This window comes from Anguilla rostrata, chromosome 14, assembly GCF_018555375.3.
Source record: "Anguilla rostrata isolate EN2019 chromosome 14, ASM1855537v3, whole genome shotgun sequence".
NCBI lineage: Eukaryota > Metazoa > Chordata > Actinopteri > Anguilliformes > Anguillidae > Anguilla > Anguilla rostrata.
The window spans coordinates 27,651,045-27,671,347 of NC_057946.1; the positions used below are offsets into that span (position 1 = coordinate 27,651,045).

General features: G+C 43.7%; 2 protein-coding genes across 3 annotated transcripts; both read left to right on the top strand.

The window, feature by feature from the left end:
- Positions 1 to 140: 140 nt before the first annotated feature.
- On the top strand, positions 141 to 5,249 carry ska1 (spindle and kinetochore associated complex subunit 1). The gene is made up of 7 exons (XM_064308338.1): positions 141 to 444; positions 750 to 841; positions 1,948 to 2,072; positions 2,804 to 2,901; positions 3,024 to 3,152; positions 3,601 to 3,770; positions 4,078 to 5,249. The coding sequence occupies exons 2-7, from the start codon at positions 751 to 753 to the stop codon at positions 4,224 to 4,226; spliced, it is 762 nt and encodes a 253-aa protein (XP_064164408.1). The 5' UTR covers positions 141 to 444; position 750; the 3' UTR covers positions 4,227 to 5,249.
- A 654-nt stretch (positions 5,250 to 5,903) lies between these two features.
- Positions 5,904 to 19,404, top strand: LOC135239586 (mothers against decapentaplegic homolog 4-like). 2 transcript variants are annotated; one of them, XM_064308334.1, is made up of 12 exons: positions 5,904 to 6,168; positions 7,553 to 8,042; positions 10,315 to 10,489; positions 11,096 to 11,125; positions 11,445 to 11,651; positions 12,129 to 12,254; positions 12,408 to 12,515; positions 12,780 to 12,830; positions 12,986 to 13,169; positions 13,465 to 13,633; positions 14,434 to 14,572; positions 15,308 to 19,404. In XM_064308334.1, the coding sequence occupies exons 2-12, from the start codon at positions 7,803 to 7,805 to the stop codon at positions 15,517 to 15,519; spliced, it is 1,641 nt and encodes a 546-aa protein (XP_064164404.1). In that variant the 5' UTR covers positions 5,904 to 6,168; positions 7,553 to 7,802; the 3' UTR covers positions 15,520 to 19,404. The 2 variants fall into 2 exon arrangements, with proteins under 2 accessions (XP_064164404.1, XP_064164403.1); XM_064308333.1 differs by having other exon boundaries at positions 5,904 to 6,151.
- Positions 19,405 to 20,303: the final 899 nt, after the last annotated feature.

The following is a 20,303-nucleotide window of genomic DNA, read 5'->3' on the forward strand; positions in this document are numbered from 1 at the left end:
ATTGCGAAGGATTTTGCCTCGGATTGGAGCAGTAAGTGTCAATCAAATCAAACAACGCTGATTGGGAGACGTTTCACACTGCGGGAAGTTTCAAATGTGACTCCCTCCTTGTGAAACACGTATTTTTTACAGTCTCTGGAAACACGTCAACTGTCTCGAACACTTGGATTTAAGCGAAACATCTGCATTTCGAATGTAAAGGCGTGTTTAGGAGTAAGTAATTGATAAACTAGTGGCCATCTAGCAAGACGGACTTTGAAGCCAGCCAGCTACCTAGCAGTAATCCGCTACAATAACATTAGCTTTTCACCTAGCTAAATAATGTCAAGCATGTGCAAGTTATGAGCGGTATGCTAAGCTGCCGAACAAAGCTAGCAACGCTGTAGTTTGTTCATAGCTACGTACCTATTCAAGATTTCTGGCTTATTTCTTCGAGTCCATTTGGTGAGTATTTTTTTCCACTCGAACTAATATAGTTAGCTAATGTAGCAAGTATAGCCAGCCCATTTGCATTTGCAAGTTTAGTTTTACTTTAGCCTTGTTTGCTATAAAATCCAAAGTTCTACTGTGAAAGAGACTGAAAGATGAAATAAGTTTGTCATTTTGTTTACAAAGAGCCAGTAACAGTTTACCAGTATATGTATCTGGAAAACACAATGGTTTTATCAGTTAAATCAACAAGTTTAGGCATGAAAAATGGTAATGGATAAACTGAGTGTTAAAAAAACCACGCTGATTGTCTTTTTTAGAATGATGAACTCCTCTGATGTTGTGGAACTTACCCAGCAGATAAATGACAAAATATCTGCTCTCAGAACAATCTTGGAGCTACGCACAATTGGTACGGGAACAGTCGCTGTCCTACGTCTATGATTGCTGTTTATAATAAAAAGCTAAGTACTGCTGAATTGCATCTAGATTCCCGAATCATGTACAGGTAAATGGGGAGCTGGTTTCTGAAGATGCTACAGTACCTCTAGGTCCAGAGAGAAAAGAACTGTGCCGATGCTGGCCTCCAGCAGTGTTTTGCATTTTAAAAGAGTGAATGTATGCACCTAATTAAACAATTCCCCTTCCAGCGTATCATTGTTATTTTATATCGAATTTCCACTCAAACGCGATTTTACATTTTCTGTTCCATCCCTGCAATGTTCTTGCAAGAGCTTTGCGCAGTTGATCTAAATAGTCTTAATTGTCGGATCCTGGCATTCTTGTACTACATTGCAACAGCACATTCATGCGTATTGCAGTTAAAAAATTGATTGTATGCACTGTTACAAGCTCACAGTGTGGGAGAAGATAATTACTTATTGAATCATAATTTTACAATTAAAAAGTGTATTGTAACTTTTGCATCTTCAGTTATTGTTGCAGTTTTGAAAAACTTAAGGAGAGGGTCTGTATATATTGCATTCTGTCTTCCAGTCACTATCATCCAGTCATTAGGGATCATATCAAAATTAAGTATAAACTGCTTTTATAAGGTACCTGTTGTCTTGTGAGGCCAAACAAGTGTTGTAACATCTTGGCTTTGTAGCGGCTTACTAAATTAGTTAACATACGTTAGGAGACACGTTTAAGATGTATGTACTGCAATGGGGGTAATGTTTAACAAGAGGCTTATGACACTATGCTGACCTGCTAGGTAAGGGAAGAAGTACTGGTTACTTGTGTACGGATCCTATATCTAATACATCCTGTTTTATTATGAATAATCATGTCCTGTTATTGATTATTTCTGAGATTTATTTATCTTGAAAAGATGTGGGGACTTTTCCATTTAAACATTGGCCTTCCCTACTGCACCCAAATAGAGAACATTGTGATTCCTGCATCACTGTAAAGGCATACGTGCAGAATTTGAGCTGACACGGATGACTCTGCTTTTGAATATAATGTTACTGTAAAGGAACTGGCCTCGCTCCTTCATCTGTGTTCTCCTTTCAGCCAAAGAAAAGGACAAGCTTAATATTTTGGTGAAGATAGGAAAGGATATCATCGCCATAAACGGACTCCTTGATACGCTCGAAAAGCATGTTTTTAAACAACGAGACGTGCTGAACGGCTTGAAGGTAAAGCATACAAAGTATTTGGTTCTTACACCACATAATCCAGATTTATTAAATATTGTAGAATATCATGTACACTATTTGAAAATATATTTTACATAAGCTTCTGAATTTTAACACATTTCATTGATTCATTGTTTATATATGTAGCACAATATGTTGTGTAAGTGTACATTGCATTAATTGCCAGATATCCAAAGTGACATACAGAAGTGGTGTAACTCAGGAATTTTAGAGATGCATTTTCACCTAGAAGGCGCAATGGACCATGAATAATCAATAATTGTAATGGTAATCTAACAAGCAATAATTTGAGTTGTAACTAAAGTACCGCTATACAAACCGTTTGTACACACCTATGGCTATAACATTATGCGAAGGGAAATCCCAAGAAAGAAAGAGGAAAAACAAAGGTTATCTAAAAGGGGTTAGGGGAGCAGTCTGTGTTGGAATATGGGCTGGATATCTGCAGTTATGTCTGCATTGGAAAGTTTATTCAACCCCCTGGGGGCCAGAACAGGCAGGAGACTATCATTCCTGCTGTTACAGGGTATTTCTCTCAGCTGGATCTGAACCAAACTGTCTGGAGGAGGGTGCTCAGTCGGTCTTTGGGACCTTTTTAGATATGTTGGAGATCCAAGCGAATGCCTTTATGACATTCAGCTTTTTCATTGGTCTAGCACAGCTTCAGGAGGGTGAAAGGCAGTGATTGATATGTGGCGGTGCTCTTTCAGGAGCTTGAGGAGTTCTTCCAGGAAGACTTGCGTGATGGACATCATCTCCGTGACAACATGCCCCTGCACATGCCAAGGAAGGGCCTTCAAACTGCCAAGTAAGCAGATTTAGTTTTCACAGGTTTACGCTACTGAGGAACTGGAAAAGGCACATCATATCACAATGTTAATATTTCGCTTTAATTTTGCTTTCCTCCTGCTCTCACCCTTGTCTTCACAGACCTTCAACCCAGAGTCAGCAAGATGTGGCCCAGCAAGGCCGGGAGCAGAACCCGCAGAAGAAACCCTCTCGCACCCAGATCCGTGAAATGGTGTACATCACCACTGAGGAGTTCGAAAGCATTCCACAGTGAGTCCTGCCAGTGCACAGTCAACTGGATTTCAAAATAAAACTGCTTTTGAAGTTTTTTGAACGGACATTCCACTCATGACTCCTGGGCTGTCTTGGGCCGGTTCTCACAATTGGGAACACCCAGTGGCACTGATAGGTCTGTCAAATGGCCGCTGCATCCTTTTTCTCCTCCAGAGTCAATGCTCATAATGCTGCCAACCGCCACTCGGAGGTCTACCGGCACACAGTCATTAAAGTCAGATACGCTGACAAACTACAGGTGTCCGATCGACCAAAGGTGGTGCCAATACATCATTTGAGGATAGTCCCACGAACTGAAACCCTCCCTAACAGGGTGCGCTACTGTTTGGGCCACCAACATTGAGCTTTTTTCCAGCCCACATTTTGTATGGCTCCTTCATCAATGATTCTATGGGTATTTAGCATCCCCCTTTTTTTGTTGCAGGTACATGAAGGGTCGTGTGACGTACACCCAACTCAACGTAGCGGTACAGAGCATCAACGCGGCCGTGACGGGGAAATACAGCATCTTGCAGCAGCCGCTTAAGAGCCTGACTAACGCGACTCGCAAGCTTCACCAGCGCTTTAAAGACGAGGAGACCAAGGACACCAAGGGTGCCTCTTTCATTCTGCCCTCATTGGTCATCAGTGCATCACAGCTTGTGCAAGGCTGCTTCTTAAAGGGAGCAGCATGGAGACATGAATATATGCCCTCTTGTTGTTACAGACCTTGCTTTTTGCTGTGTTTCATACAGACTCAAAGTGTTTATTTAAATATAAACTGTAAATCTATGTAAAATCTATGTTTGCAGGCCATTTATTAAGGGTCTGTGCAGAAAGTGCTTGTTTGGTGTATCTGCAGACTGTTTGGTGTATTTGCTGGCAATTTTTTTGGGACTTACATAGTTTTGTGTACTTGCAGGTCATTTCTTTGTGGTGGAGGAAGACATTCGGGAGTTCACACAGTTGAAAGTGGACAAGCGCTTCCAGGGCATGCTGAGTATGCTGCGGCACTGTCAGCGTCTGCGTGAGCTGCGTGGAGCTGGCCACACCCGCTACGTCCTGCTGTGAGACAGCACCTGCCACCCCAAACACCCGCTACGTCCTGCTGTGAGCCAGCACCTCCCACCCCAAACACCTGCTACGTCCTGCTGTGAGCCAGCACCTCCCACCCCAAACACCTGCTACGTCCTGCTGTGAGCCAGCACCACCCACCCCAAACACCCGCTACGTCCTGCTGTGAGCCAGCACCACACCAGCCCACACAACCGCTAAGTCTTGTTATGCTTCTGCTCAGATACAATTTTCTTGAATTTCTAACAAATAGCCTGGCTGGCTAACTGGCTTTCACGCTTGCTGTCAAGGTTTTTTCTTGTTTTTTCTGAACATCTCAATGCTGCTTGGATATTTTTGTAAATATAAATATTATGATTGTTTGGTCTCAACACATGTACAGTAAACTACAAAAACTCCAAATTGGGGTCACTGTTCTCCGTTGACTTGCATGCTAATGTTTTTAGCTTCTCATGTGCCCCTCATCTTTGGCAAAGCCCAAACTTGCGCTTTCAGGACCTTCTCTAGGCCGGACACTGCAAGTTTGCCTTTGGCATTTCTCCACTGCCCTTTGTATAGCCTTTCACTGACTCTAAAGAAATACAGCATTGTACTCTGGTACTTTCTGTTAAACAAAGCTTGTTTACTGGAGGGCTAACCTTGGAAGATTTAAACTATAACTATACTGAAACTATAAATCTACTGCGAAGGTTAGACTGCAACGCATAATTAAACAAATGTAAAACTGAAAACAATGTGTCATTTTCTCTGTCTGAAGATGTAATTTATTTGTGGTAAAAGAAAATTTGTGAATTTGTGATGATTTCCACCTTGAGGATACAGCAATACTATACCACCACGTGCTCAAACTTAAATCCAGGATCACCCTGATTTTAAAGGAAGTACGGAATGTGACATTTTGGATCATTAGGAGAAAGCATCTCAAAATATACCATTACACGGCAAGATAGCGGTAACTATGAGCAGTCCACTTCCGAAGCCATTTTTAAATACAAAAATGAATGATACCAGCCAACAATTTCTTTAAAAAAAAATATATATATACAACTTCATTAAGCATTCATGTATTGTCATAATTGTCAATACAGGTCGTATGCAATGTTGTGAATAATTACAAAGTGGCATGTCGTGCACCAACATAAACGGACTATAAACCTTCCATGTCCGTTTTATTCGTGTACAGTAGAAGGATTTGTAATCGGTCACGTTATATAGTCTATACATTGTTCTGACAATGAGGTTTACTAATAATTGGTTATTCACTCAAGCGAGCTTTCATGCGTAATACATATATTTCAGGTTTCAGAGCTTCAAGACACCCTCAATTTCCGTTAAATTTCGAATACTTTATCAGACATTTGAACGTATTGATAAAGTTTAAGCACGGCTTATTTAGACTCATTAATCAACAACTATATAACACTGCAAATTACAGTTGCCTTCTGCAGTTGGGTATGCACAGTTACGCATAATAGAAACGTAAATGTGCAGGGAAATGTTGCCAAATTATGCAACTGGTCACTTTATAACTGCTCACCACAGTTTCAATCGATTATTTGAATTCATTTTCATGTTTTCTCAATTCCGTTGATAATGGCAATAAAGACAATATATAAAGAACAGCTTTAACATAATACACAAGAATGAAAATGTGAGTGTCTTCCTGCGCATGTGCGATTCTCCATGTTTGTACGAGTAGCTGAGCCATTTTGGTGTTCGGGATTGCTCCCTCTAGCTGGCTAGCTAGCTTGTGAGGGAAGTCGCGCAGCTAGCTAGTTATTCTCCGTTAGTTGTTTTGAATAAACAAGTACACATGTTTATAATTTTGCCATAATAAAGTTTCTTGGAAAAAAACTTAAGAAAACGAAACGCCTGAACAAGACACTGACGAACAGGCTACACCGCTGGCTAGCAAATCGTCGGTAAGGGAAACGAGTTTGTGAGTAAACTAGCTAGTTAGCTAGGCCAAGAGTGAAAAAATGATTATAAAAACGGAGTAAATACATCATGTTGCAAGGGGTATTGGTGAAGTTTGTAATGTTTTCGCGGACGAGAAGAAGATACGTGCTAAGAAAGAAGTCTAATCTAGTGCTAGCTACCTAGCTAGAATGTTAGCTCGCAAGCCAAGTTTGTTTTGTTCTAGTCAGCTAGTCGGCGACAGGGTAAAATTGGCTAACTATCTTGTCGCATAACATCAAATATTGGCATGTTTCAGTCAAATATCAGAAGCTTTGGAAAACGACGTGCAGCCTCTCTGTCGATTTGATACGATAGATAGTTAACGACACCTTCATTTATGCATATTTATTTACAAGGTTTCGCTAGCTAGCTAGCTTTCGTTAGCTAGTTTGATGACTAGTGAAGAAGCATCACCCACAGCTGTGTATTGATGTTGGCTATAGCTAGCTATGTTATTTAGCAAATCGCTAATTTTCGCACAGTGACGTTGCAGCTGTATCTGAAACTTATTGCTGTTACCTAGTTTTTCGTTTTGAGAATATGGAATGCCAACGTTTAAACTGCTAACGTCGCCAGACTTTTGATTTGCATACTTGTTAGATAGCTGCCAAGGCAGTTCATGTAGCTACCTTGGCTTAGTGTTTCTATAAGAAGAAAAGTTGAGTTGTGTTTAATATGGAATGTGGCTAGTCTATATATGTTATTCTGGTTCTGGATCCTAAGGATCTCTCTCTCTATCTGTTTGAATTCAAAGGATAGGTTAGTCTACACTCAGATCCTACTGTAGGAACTTGGGGCATACAGCTCAATAAATGACTCATGCGTGTTCATATCCCCTAGTGGCATTACCACAAGGATCTGTAACTGTAGTCATGGAGAGCCACAGAATCTTCTAGTTTTATGTATGTTTCAATGAAGCACTATGTTGAATTTGAGTAATTAATTCCAGTTGTCTCCATACACCTTGCTTTCAAAGCCTAAATTGGCTGCTGGTTGAAAGGAAACTACTTCAACCAGCAGACACTCCTGTCCTACGTGATCACCCCCTAGAACAGGTTCTCTAAATCAGCCTGTGTGTTCTAAAGTACTGTGTTGGGCATCTGTCTGAGCTTCATCACTGTTTTAGGATTAATGCCATTTCTATATTCGTATGGTCTGTTGGCTCTGAAATATCCCAATACCTTATCCCCAAAACAATTTTTTTAATGTTTAAAATACCTTAACTACTGTTGTGTGTAAACAATGTGCCTTTTTCTTAGCTTTTAAAAAAATTTTATCTTGCAAACGATTGGTCTGAAGCTGTGTGCCTGAATGGAATGAAGCACGTAGGGACTTAACCTCCTCTGTGCTTTCCTCCATCACAGCCTCTGTTGCCCACCGTATTCCCTCTGGGACCCCCCTCCAGAACACAGGGCAGCGGCTGAAGGAAAGTCTTCTCCCTCGTTCCAGTCTCATGGGACCACAGCCTCGGAGCGAAGGGAGACTTTCCAGACTGCGCGAAAAGCGGACTCTACGATCTAGGAGACCTTAAAGGACGCCGCCTGCGGCTCACCCGCTGCTGCTTTGACACAGAGTACAGAGACCTAGCCCCCGGAGGCCCCGCGGTCCCTCGCCATGTCGATCACGAACACTCCCACCAGCAACGACGCCTGCCTGAGCATCGTGCACAGCCTGATGTGCCACCGGCAGGGCGGCGAGAGCGAGTCCTTCTCCAAGCGCGCCATCGAGAGCCTGGTGAAGAAGCTGAAGGAGAAGAAGGACGAGCTGGACTCGCTCATCACCGCCATCACCACCAACGGGGCGCACCCCAGCAAGTGCGTCACCATCCAGCGCACCCTGGACGGCCGCCTGCAGGTAGGGGGCGCTGTGCACAGAAGTGCGATTACGGGATGTAATAGGCTGGTGGGGCGAGACACGTTTTTCTGTTGGTCTAAACTGGGTCTGAAAAAGAATAGTAAGGGTCAGAGCAAAAGACTGACATTAGTGGGTATGCCGTTATATAGTGTGTTGCGAAGGCAAGACTAACTGTATCCCTGGAATGTGACTGAGTTGGCTGTTATTGATGAAATTCCTGAAGTGTAGCAAGCTAGCTGCTTAACCAGGCAGCTGGTTTGATGCCCCGTGATTGCATATGTCACTGCATAATTAGCTATTCTTTTGTAGTTTTCAACTGCAGTTCATTGTGGGCGTCCAGTTTTCAGTATCTCTAATGTAATTGTAAGTAATGGTCAGTGATATGTGACTTAAACTTGAAATCTGCATTATGCAACTGTTCCTTGTTTTGGCTCAATAGCTGGATGTCAGATTCCACAAGCTTGATTATCCCAAAAGGGAAAACTGTTGAAATGTTTTCCAATCCCAAATGAATTAAGTCCAGTGAAGAGCATTTCAAGAACATAATTTTGTTGTGCTGGCATCATAAGCGTTGTGGTTACTTGTATATGTAAATGTTTGCGTTTAAAAATCCATTTTGCAATACAGACATAATTAGCCTACTTCAGAGGTGTATTTGGCAGGTGTGAAGGTGTTAAGGTCATAAATGCCCAATAGAAGCACTTATGCCAAAGACCCTGCCTGTCCAGAAGTTCCATTGCCAGACAGGCATTAGGGGCTGCTTTTTATAGAAACGGGCAGGAATGTATGTCGGTGAACTTGCCAAATATAAAGCAATCACAAACAATGACCAGTGCCTCAATTTTTCAAGTGCAAAATGGGGAAAAATATTGATTATACAGATATTGGTGAAATATTGAAGCAAATGCTAATTCATTGAATATGCAGTAGGATGCGCTTTTAGACACATTCATTAAATACTGTAGGCTACCTTAATTTCTGGCCCCGTGCATTTGGAGCTGTGAAAATTTACTTCTGCGCGGCATGTCGCTGGCTTGTGAAGGTCCAAATTCATCGGAAGCCCAACAGAGTACGAGGATGCCAAACTGTTTCAGTACGCGATGTCCCTGCAGCAGAGTGAGCATGATAGATGTGCCTGTGATCTCCCTGGAGATAAAATATGCGTTGGAGTTTAACTGTAGCGTCGAAAAATATATTATTTGACCCCATGAATTTCACTGTGCTATGTTGCGGTATTACAAACAGGATGCTTCATGTTTCCCTAAACAGAGCATCACGGCATGCAGAGCATATTGGCTATGCGGTGTTTCCTTAAGGAAAGCTGCTCGTCATGGTGCTAAGCTGGGGATACTCAAAGCCTCACCCTTGAGGCTAGCAGAACTTTTTTCATTCTTCCCTTCAGAAAGTCTGGACTGATTTACACCTGCGTTATCTAAATTACTGCTTTAGTTTCAATGAAGATAATGCATGAAGAAGGAGGATATTGATTTTTTTTTTCCTTCAGTATTTCTTAGTCGATGCGTGGGTGCAAAATGGCCAAGGCACAGCTCTTTGACCATGAAGCACTGTAGGGTTATTTTACTGCTATTAAATAAACCGGTCTTAACTCACCTGCACGAAATCAGGTGAATAGATGGGAAAATACAGGGCTTCCCCAGGAAAATGGCGTAGGGGGAAGGGCCTCAGAGGGTCCGCGGTGGCGAAGGGTAGCGGTGAGCTGTTGTATTCACATGGTGCAGCCTTGTACCCGACCTGCTGAAACCATGACTACACCGTGCCACATTTGTTGAATAGTGCCACCCTGCCTTTATTTACACTTTCGTGGAGATCTGAGACTGAGGTTTTCACAGATTTCTTTTCTGTTTGATAATTAATAGCTGGGGGAACCCTGAAATAAATATGGTGTCTACCAACTGTTTTTTGAATATGTTCTGTTAGCTGAAGTGGCATATGTGTACGTGGCAGTTTTAAAAATTTCATATATTTTTGCCAGTGTGTCCCACAGTTGGCTACTGTGAAGATATTCTTGCTTTATTGTGCGACTTTATGATCTTTCAGATTCTGTGTTTACTTGACGTTTGAGGGTACAGAACATTATGAGTAAAAGGGGCGGAGATGTCATTGTGGTCATTTCCGTGGGAAACCCCGAAAAGCGCCAAACCCGCGGTTCCGTGTAGGCGTGGTGCCCGCCGTCCCGCCCTGCGCCTGGCCAGCCGTTTTACCCGACCCGTCTGACGGCTTCGCGGTCTCTCTCGTTCCCCCCCGCTCCCAGGTGGCCGGGCGGAAGGGCTTCCCCCACGTGATCTACGCGCGGTTATGGCGGTGGCCCGACCTGCACAAGAACGAGCTGAAGCACGTCAAGTACTGCCAGTTCGCCTTCGACCTGAAGTGCGACAGCGTCTGCGTGAACCCGTACCACTACGAGAGGGTGGTGTCTCCGGGAATCGGTGAGTCGGTCAGCCCGGCGGCTCCCTCACGCCACTCCTGGAGACCTACCGTCCTGGAGGTTTTCATTTCAGCCCTAACTCGCCACGCACGATTCTACTAATTTAGAAGCTCAACGAGGTGTGCCTTGTTTAGGGTTGGAGTGAAAACCTACAGGATGGCAGGCCTCCAGCAACAAGGCTTGGAACCACTTTAGTTAGCCTACCGTGGCCACTTGAAGTGCTTCTTTTGTTTTTAGTTATTTTTTTAAGAAAAAAAAAATCTGCACAAAACTGCTTTTGAGGATAGTTATGACAAACTTTTGTATAGAAAGTGACCCTGGGGGCTTGCTGGGTGGCTAAGGCACTGTTCTCGTTTAGTGCATGGATGGGCCCCAGGGCCCAGAATGGAATCCTGCCCGCACCAGTGCTAACTGCCGCCAGTAGCCCCACAGAGAAATATATAACATCCAAAACGATCATTAGTCAGCCGTATGAGGGAGATGTGGAAGCATGTCACTGGGGTAACCAGTTAGTGGAAGAAGCGCCATATAAGTGCAGTCCGTCTAAAGAAAGGGTGAAAGAAAGAAAGAAATATTGTGACTCTCTTATGTCTCTTGTCTTTTACAGACCTGTCAGGACTGACTATAAACAACTCCGGTGAGTGAAGTCTTCTTCACTTTTCTTTTTGATAAAATTTTCTTTGTTTTTTTGTTTATTTATTCCTTTGGTAAAGATTCTCATTGGAAATGCCGCGTCAGAATCAAAAACAAATTGCTTTGTATGGTAGCATGGCCGCCAGGAAAAAAAATGCTAACAGTTTTCCGCCGGTTGCAAGCTGTGGAGGTCCACAGGGGCTTCTGCTGTTGTTGCAGCTGTGGCGAAGGCTTTTGAGCGGGTTAAGTCGTAAGAGTTTACGCAGGTAGGGTGGAGCACACGGTAATAACCGGCGATCCCGCGGCGCTCTCTTCTCCCCTAGTTCCCTACGGCCTGACGGTGAAAGACGAGTACGACTTCGAGGGCCCGTCCTCGCTGCCCAGCGTCGAGGGCCACGCCCCGACGATCCAGCACCCCCCCTCCAGGACGGCGGCCCCGGAGCCCTTCAGCGGCCCCGCCCTGCTGCCCGCCGCGGAGGCCAGCGGCTCCGCCTCCTCGGCCTTCTCCAGCATCGCCGTGGGATCCGCGCGTAAGGCCCCCCCTCGTCCCGTTCCCCCGCGCGTCACTGCAGCCTCGTGCTCCGTGCTTTCTTCATTTCGGCCTGTCTCCCATTTAGCGCCATTCTGTTTTTAATTTCAGCTGCACGCTATATGAACTATAACAATAATAGAGCTGGGCTCAGTGGAGCCGCTAATCTCTCCCCAGAGGCCTGTGTTCTGCCTGGCAGTGGGCTCCGGGGGAGAGATGACGAAAAAGCTTTCTGTGTGCGTGCGTGTGTGTGCGTGTGTGTGCGTGTGCGTGCGTGTGTGTGTGTGTGTGTGTGTGTGTGCGTGTGTGTGGTGCGTATGTGTGTGTGTGTGTGTGTGTGTGAGTATGTAATGAATGTGTGTGTGTGTGTGTGTGTGTGTGTGAGTATGTAATGAATGTGTGTGTGTATGTGTGTGTGTGTGTGTGTGTGTAATGTACATGTGTGTGCGTGTTTGACTGTGCTGCTCTCTATCCTCAGCCCAGTCCAGTGGCCTGCTGTCGGGGGCTCCCAGTGGGGAGGGGCTGCTGCCAACGGCCTCAGGAGCAGGACAGGGCTCGCAGCAAAATGGCTTCCCTTCTGGCCAGCCTGCCACCTACCACCACAGTAAGTCCCGCCCTCTTAGCACTGGCTCCGCCCCCTGCTCTATCGGTCCCGCTCTCTGAGCACCGGTCCCGCCCACTGCTCAGTCATGGAGAGCGAGGGCAGTCAGTTCAGAAGGTGTGTATGCTGTTCTAACTTAAAAATGTTCCCTAATAGGTGCAAACTCAACATGGACGAGAAGCGGCAGTTTCACACCCAACATCCCTCACCATCAAAATGGGCATCTACAGCACCATCCCCCGATGCCTCACCCTGGACACTACTGTAAGTGCTGGTTATACCCGCAGTGCACTACTGTACGTGCTGGTTAGTAGTAGAAGTGCTAATTCTTCTCCAAGTAAATGGATCTTTGTCTGCATTATTAATACAGCTATGTAACTAGCTAATTAAAATTCACTCCCAGTAGCAAATTGAGAGTGAATTGGAAGCCGGACAGCCGGGAGAAACGGCATTGCCGTTAACAGTCAGCAGGGACATCTTGCGCTTCTAGTACTAGTAAAATTGAGTAAATGTGCGTTTCTCTTTCAGGGCCCGTACACAATGAGATTGCATTCCAGCCCCCAATATCCAACCATCCAGGTGAGTCTAACACTTACATACTGTCTGTGTACGTGAATACTTACCTTATACTGTGAACACGTATCTTTTTTTTTCTTTGTTTAATACACGGAAGATGCCATTTTTGAGGAGATGTGATTTGTGACGGTCCTTTTTGTCCCCCCTGTGCCCCGTAGCGCCTGATTACTGGTGCTCCATCGCCTACTTCGAGATGGACTTGCAGGTGGGCGAGACCTTCAAAGTGCCCTCCACCTGCCCCATCGTGACCGTGGACGGATACGTGGACCCCTCGGGCGGAGACCGCTTCTGCCTCGGCCAGCTGAGCAACGTGCACCGGACCGAGGCCATCGAGAGAGCCAGGCACGGGGTTCCCAAGCGTTTTCACCAGCCAATCACAACCTTTCCCTGACTGTGCCAAGGCCTTTCTCCTAAGTTCCATTTAGCTGTGTAATGCGTTTGTGGCCTGTGATGTCAATTTGAGGCGGATTAGAACATAAATGTGGACTATTTGAAGAATGACAAATATTATATAGTATCTGATAGTAAGATTCGTAGCAATGTTTCATTTCATTTCTGAAGTGTAATTTTGGCTCCAGGGCACCAGGTAAGCGCGCCAAATCTCATAAAATCTGTGACTGTTCCGTCGGCTCCTCAGGCTGCACATCGGCAAGGGCGTCCAGCTGGAGTGCAAGGGGGAAGGGGACGTGTGGGTGCGTTGCCTTAGCGACCACGCGGTCTTCGTGCAGAGCTACTACCTGGACCGGGAGGCCGGGAGAGCGCCCGGCGACGCCGTGCACAAGATCTACCCCAGCGCCTACATCAAGGTGGGCCTGCTCACGGCTGTGCGTCTCTTTACTCCAGCAGCGCCTTTAACACTGAGAATGCGTGAATGGCGGGGTGGTGTACAGCAGGGGATCATCAACTCTGGCCCTCGAATCCAAATCCAGCCCAGGTTTTCTTTTCTCCCGGGTAATTAGTGCTACTGATTGGCCAGACTGTCTTCACACCTGACTCCCAGGCAAGGGGAGGTTGGAAAACCAGCAGTACTCGGCCCTCGAGGACCGTGAGTTGCTGATCCCTGGTGTACAGACACACAAAAACCTGCTGTTGAAGTTTGTAAATGCATTTGAACCAAAGGTATTTAAAAGAAAAAAATTACTGAACTTTACTCAATACATATTTTGTTTTTTACGTGTTCACTGTGGTAGTAATTCAAACAGATGTACCCTGATAATTTTTGTATACTTTTTTCTGAATCTGGGTGTTGTGTCTGGCTGAGGAGATATGTCTGTGTGACTTTGCTGTGACTCTGCTGTGTGACTCTGTGTAATCCTGCTGTGTAACTGTACTGTGTAACTGTGACTCTGCTGTGTGACTCTGTGTAACCCTGCTGTGTAACTGTACTGTGTAACTCTGTGACCTTGTGGAGACTGTGACTCTGTGTTACTGCTGTGTAACTGTACTGTGTAACTGTGACTCTGACCTTGTGACTGTGTGACTCTGCTGTGTGGCCCTGCTGGGTGACTCTGTGTAACTGTGTGACTCTGACCTTGTGGAGACTGTGACTCTGTGTTACTGCTGTGTGTAACTCTGGTGTATGACTGTGCTGCTCTGTCTCTTGCAGGTGTTTGACCTGCACCAGTGCCACAGGCAGATGCAGCAGCAGGCGGCGACTGCGCAGGCGGCGGCCGCAGCCCAAGCCGCCGCGGTCGCCGGGAACATCCCCGGACCCGGCTCTGTGGGGGGCATCGCTCCTGCTATCAGTGAGTGTTGGGTTAGGGGAAAAACGCTCCTGCTATCAGTGAGTGTTGGGTTAGGGGAAAAACGCTCCTGCTATCAGTGAGTGTTGGGTTAGGGGAAAACTTGATATATTGATATAATTTCTGCTTTAATGGATGTTATTGTTTGGCCCAGCCAGTTTTATGTTCAGATGAACGATATTTCTGACAAACTGCCAGCTTTATAATGGCGGTTATTGGGGCTTTTGCTCGTTTGTGGTCTAAAGCAAAAAAATACACTTCAGGTAACTCAGTTATCGGTGTTTCATTTCCAAAGGCTTTACAGATGAACACATTAATTTTCCTAATTGGAAACCTATCAGTTTTTATATTGTGCCTGTACTTATTTTTTTGAGAACAGCGATCTCAGGTTGTATGTGCCATTAAACGTCATTTATTTCAAATAATAAATCTTGTAATAAACTCATGTACAAACCTCTGGAGGCATGATGTTTCTGTACATGCAGCTTTGAAGCTAAAATATATTTTCTTGCTTTAAACCACACACCTGTTGATATCCTTATAGCATCCATTGTAAAGCCAGCAGGTTCTCAGAAAGTCTGCGCCAATCGAAAACCTTACACTGACCAAACGCGAAATAAATATAAAATCTCCAGAAAGGTAATTACCCCTTTAATGAAAGGCCTTTTTACTCGTAAGCACAGCTGACCTTTTCTCACGCGATTGTTACCGTGGTAACGGCTTTTCCTGCCCGCGCAGGCCTGTCGGCGGCGGCGGGCATCGGCGTGGACGACCTGCGGCGGCTCTGCATCCTGCGCATGAGCTTCGTGAAGGGCTGGGGCCCCGACTACCCGCGGCAGAGCATCAAGGAGACGCCCTGCTGGATCGAGATCCACCTGCACCGCGCCCTGCAGCTGCTGGACGAGGTGCTGCACACCATGCCCATCGCAGACCCGCAGCCCATAGACTGAGCCCTCGCTCCCTCCCTCCCTCCTCCTAATCCTCCTCCTCCTCATGTTCTGCTCGCCAGGAAGGAGCGCGTCCTCTGTACCAGATTCAGTAACGGGGACAAAAGACTGACACGTCACTGTTCTCTTCATTTTCTTTTTTCTTTTCTGTTTTTTCTTGGTAGTTTTTGTTTTTTTTCCCTCCTCAGTCCTTGTGGCATGTGTCCCTTGTCAGCAGTGAGATTATTTTAGCTCTTAGTTGCATTATTACCCATCGTATAATGAAGTGAGAATCGAAGACGTCTGCTGTGTGACCCTGCAGTGAGTGTACCGGCTCGGTCAGCACAGCAGCGGACTTGAATGGCGGTGATTTCGACCCGTGAGGATGTGGAGCAGAGATCCAGCAGCATGATATTGTGGCATTTTACGTAAATATTCTCCCGATTGCGGATTCTGTTCTTTTTTCTTTTTTTTTATTTTTTATCTCGGTGTTGTGTATGGGTTTCTTTTTGGTTCTAACGGTGTACCAGGGGAAAACGGCAGGTGATCCTGAAATGCCATTACTGCACACGGTCTAGTTCACTGTGACCTCCTGAAAAATATGGCCATATGTGTGGGTAGTGTGTACTGCCCAGGCATGCAAGCACTTGTGTCTCATGCAAGTTTTGGTATGTAATTAATCTTCTTTTGCTAAGGGGCTCTTATTTGAGCCCACGACGCATGGTGCAAACATATTCATGTGGTATATTAATGCAAAATTACACTAAAAAACTCCACAACTATGTACATTATCAGATCTTTCAGTATTTAGCGTGTCCAGCTTTTGCCCTTGTCACAGCTTCCATTCTTTTCGGGAGACTTGCTTTGAGTTTTTAAAAAAATGTTTTATAAAGAAATCCAGAGGGATCATTTTCTGTGCTCCTTGTAAACGCCTCCAAAATTCGGTTTTTGAAGTCCGGTTGCATTTTCTGCTTCTCGCGACTCAGTTAATCCCAAACAAATTCAGTGGTGTTGAAGCCTGGACTCCTGGGTGACCTGTTAATTCTTCTGAGTGCACCAGCACCTTAGCAGTTTGCTTGGGGTCGCTATCCTGCTGTAGAACGAATTTGCTCCTTATCAAACACTGTCCGGAGGATATTGCATGATATGTTTGTGTTTTATAGATTTGTTTGTATTTATAAGCATTTTCTTTCAGATTTGAAGCAAGAGGGACATCACTGACACTTTTGGTTACAACTTTTATTTAGTTTTGGTAGTAGGGTGCACAAAAGACAGAGTGGACAAATACAGAAAGATTTTATATTATATGTAGTGGTGGAAGCTATTCTGTTATGTTTCCTGGATTATTGTCTGACATGGAGGGACAAAATTGCAATGGACGGCTGATTTGACTGGAAATTAAATAAACGAAAGGGTGGTCTCTGACATTTGCTATATATATATATATATATATATATATATATATGATTTTTTAAAACTACTTGTACAGTAGTTATTTGGCTGATAATATTATGGCTTGGATCAGTAAGAAGGGGAATCTCTGGGAAGAGCAGATCTGCTAGTGCTAATGTACTCATTGATGGTTGATATTAATATGGCACAGATGCAGCGAGCGGGCCCTAAGGATTTACCACAGGAATCCAGTTCTGTGTAGTTACAAACTGGCCACCTTCTAAAAGCATTTCCATGACATGCTGCGTCTGGTTAACATGGTGTCAGGAAACCCGGTAGTATTTCAGTGTCTGTTCAAGACCCTGTGAAAATGCAGTGTTTGTCCAACCCCTGCACTTCCAGCATATTGGATTATCCCACATATGCCAGTACATTCTCGCTACTTCAGAGTCACTGCCCAAAGAGCCTGTGGGATGACGGTAACATGCTCTGAAAAATGTAATGATAATATTGTACAATATTGTTCTTTCTGTTATCTCCAGAGCACATTTTATTTCATCTTACATATCATGCAAAAGTCATGAACTGTGGTGCGATGCATTGAAATACTCCTAGTCTTGGAAATGGCCAATGATTTTGTAATGTGATCATTAACGTACTCTACAAAAACTGGTGAAGTGCGTCAGGTCAGGTGGTACTGAACCGCGAACCTCTGGCATTCCCCTGGGACTGTGGATGTGTGTCGAAAGCTGAACGGCAGGCTAAACCGCACAGCCCTGAGGAACTGCAGTGCTCTGTTCTATCTCACTGCTGTCGCACGCGGTGTTACCCACTTGGGCATGCTATATTATGATTATGGGAAAACTGGAAGTGATTTTTTTAAGGTGGTCCTCTTAAGGTGGTCCACCTGTTTATGCTGAAAAATAATTTTTTTAAATTAACGTTTCAGAGGAGCACTCAAGCACGTTTTACTTTGGGCTCATTTCCCGCAGCGTAGTTCTTCTGTTTGGGCAGCTGTGTCCTGTATGCACCATAATCCGTACGTTTCGTCACCACCAGAGTCGCTTTCTGTTGATCGGTCATTTTGATCTTTACTTGCTGCTCCTGTACCACCTTTCCAGTTTGCGGTTGGAATCGGCAGTTGTGCCTCTGAACTTTTGGAGCCAGCACTGCACTCTTAGAGAAGCAGATTGATGAAAATTTAGCAAAATAAAAATTGTGCCAAGGAATTCTCTATAGCTATGAAATATACATTGTGTAAGGTCACTGAAAAGATGGCAGAAGCACAGGCAAAATGAATTGGTTTTAAAACTGCAGGAATCTCGCTACATATTGGTAAGGTCCCATGAAATGGTTATGATTAGCATTTCATTTTTATTTTTGAGAGTAGTCATGTTCATGTCTCTGTACAACGGTATTACTGAAGTTAACCAAACCAGTTTTTCTTCCAGAATATTTTGACCCCGAATAAAATGTATATTATTTTGTATTTTAGTTATATATGTGCCGGTCAAATTTGTCAGGTCATTTTAGAGATGCACTCTGTGTGTTGGACATTTCATTGTGAAATTTTCTGTATTCTGTAAGGCTAAGATATGAGTGTATTTTTTGAAAATGGTAATATCAGCATATAGGCTTTATAAAATATTAGAAGATTATTAATATAGTGGTTAACAACATGACATTGTTTGCATCATGCGTACCTTGAAAGTTACAAATTCATGAAGGGATAAAGGTTTGCAACAAAACAAGTGATCATTTATAATAATCGTTTAAAATAATTTATATGGTCAACTGCAGTAGTCAAGATACAAATGTGAGATTTGGTTTTTTGTGGTTGTTTTACATGTTGAAATGTACATGGCAACTTTCAAGAAAATCCTGAAGCGAGGTGGCCTTTTGAAAAGGGTTCGATTTCATCCTGGTGTCACATGCTCCCATGTGTACAAAAGACGTTGCATTTTGTAACGCAGAGTGGTCTATTTTAAACCGAGAAACCTGTATTTTTTACTTTTTGCTTCTCACCTAGAGGTATATTAAGTTCATTTAATTGTGTGATTAGTGTGCTTTCTGTAGATATAACGGACTAGACTTTTTTTGTTTGTTTTTTTTGTAAATATCCCTGTCAGTGGGGAATTTTTTTTTTTCTTCCTGTTATTTTTTTTTAAATTTTACATTGCATGTCCGTGTTTATTAGATCCTGAAGCAAAGGATTGTGGTTATTTCTGCGTAATCTGACCCCAAACACTGATGGGTACATTTTGCCTGAACCTGGCTAAGTTGCAGAGTTCAGATCAGTATTCGAGAGAGAAGTCTGGATTCACGTTTTTCAGATGCTGATTTTAAATGTACGTGCATTTTCATTTTATCACTACAGATGAGTATGAGCGCCATTCTCTTGGGAAGCCCACCACCGCTGGGGGTCTCGCAATCTGCATTATGGTGTCCTGCCTCAACGCTGTGATTCAGGAGCCTGTATATTACATATTAAAAATCATAAATGAAATGTTAAAATAACAGAGTTTCTGTCATTTATCTCCTCAGATTTTGGAGCTCTTTTGGAGTTCTATGGTCTGTAAAAACGGGCGGCGTCTATTTCTCTGCCCTTCTGAATGGGTCAGAAACATCCCAATCACTCTCAATGCTCTCTCTCTCACACCCTCGCTGCACTCTGGTTTGTGAAGCGTAACTCTAATAGTCCATTTCTTTTTCTTTAAATTTAAATTTTGGCAGACTAGTGTGGTTTTGGGTAAATCGAGTGGGTGTCAGTATTGGTTGATGCTTTCACTGCTCAGTGTTAATTGCTGAATGCTGTACTTCGCAACATACTAGCATCTACACAATTCAATTCAGTTTTAAAGGTTCAGTTTACTTTGGATTGTGTGAAGTGTGAAGTTTTAAATTCAGTTCTATTTAAATTTCATGACCCTTTAAATCAATTCTAAAGTGATTTGAAGTACCCATCTCACGGTAATGAACGTTTTGTAAATGTTATGTTTTTCAGTCATGAATAGTCTGATATGATATGGAAATAAGCATCCCTTATTAATTTTTCATTTGATTTTTGCCAGTGTTTGAATTTTTGTTTGATAGCATTATATAAAAGTCTTTCATATTAGGAAACTGGGGGTGGTTAATGAAAATTTAAATAAAAATTTAAATGGGATAAATATTTTATTCAGACATTAGCTGTTTTGAGTAAGTATGCTCATTTTGATAGGTGCAGTTGTATGCCATTATACATTAATATACGTTTATGCTTACAAAACGGTTTGGTGTCTGATGTACTGTAAATGTAATGAAATGTAACAAAACACTGGCACTTCTGTTTAGATGTAAAATCATGTTTCTTTCCCTTGCTCTCCAGAGAGTGGACAGGTCTGCCCGCCTTTTGCATTTCCACTGCGGTGAAGAAC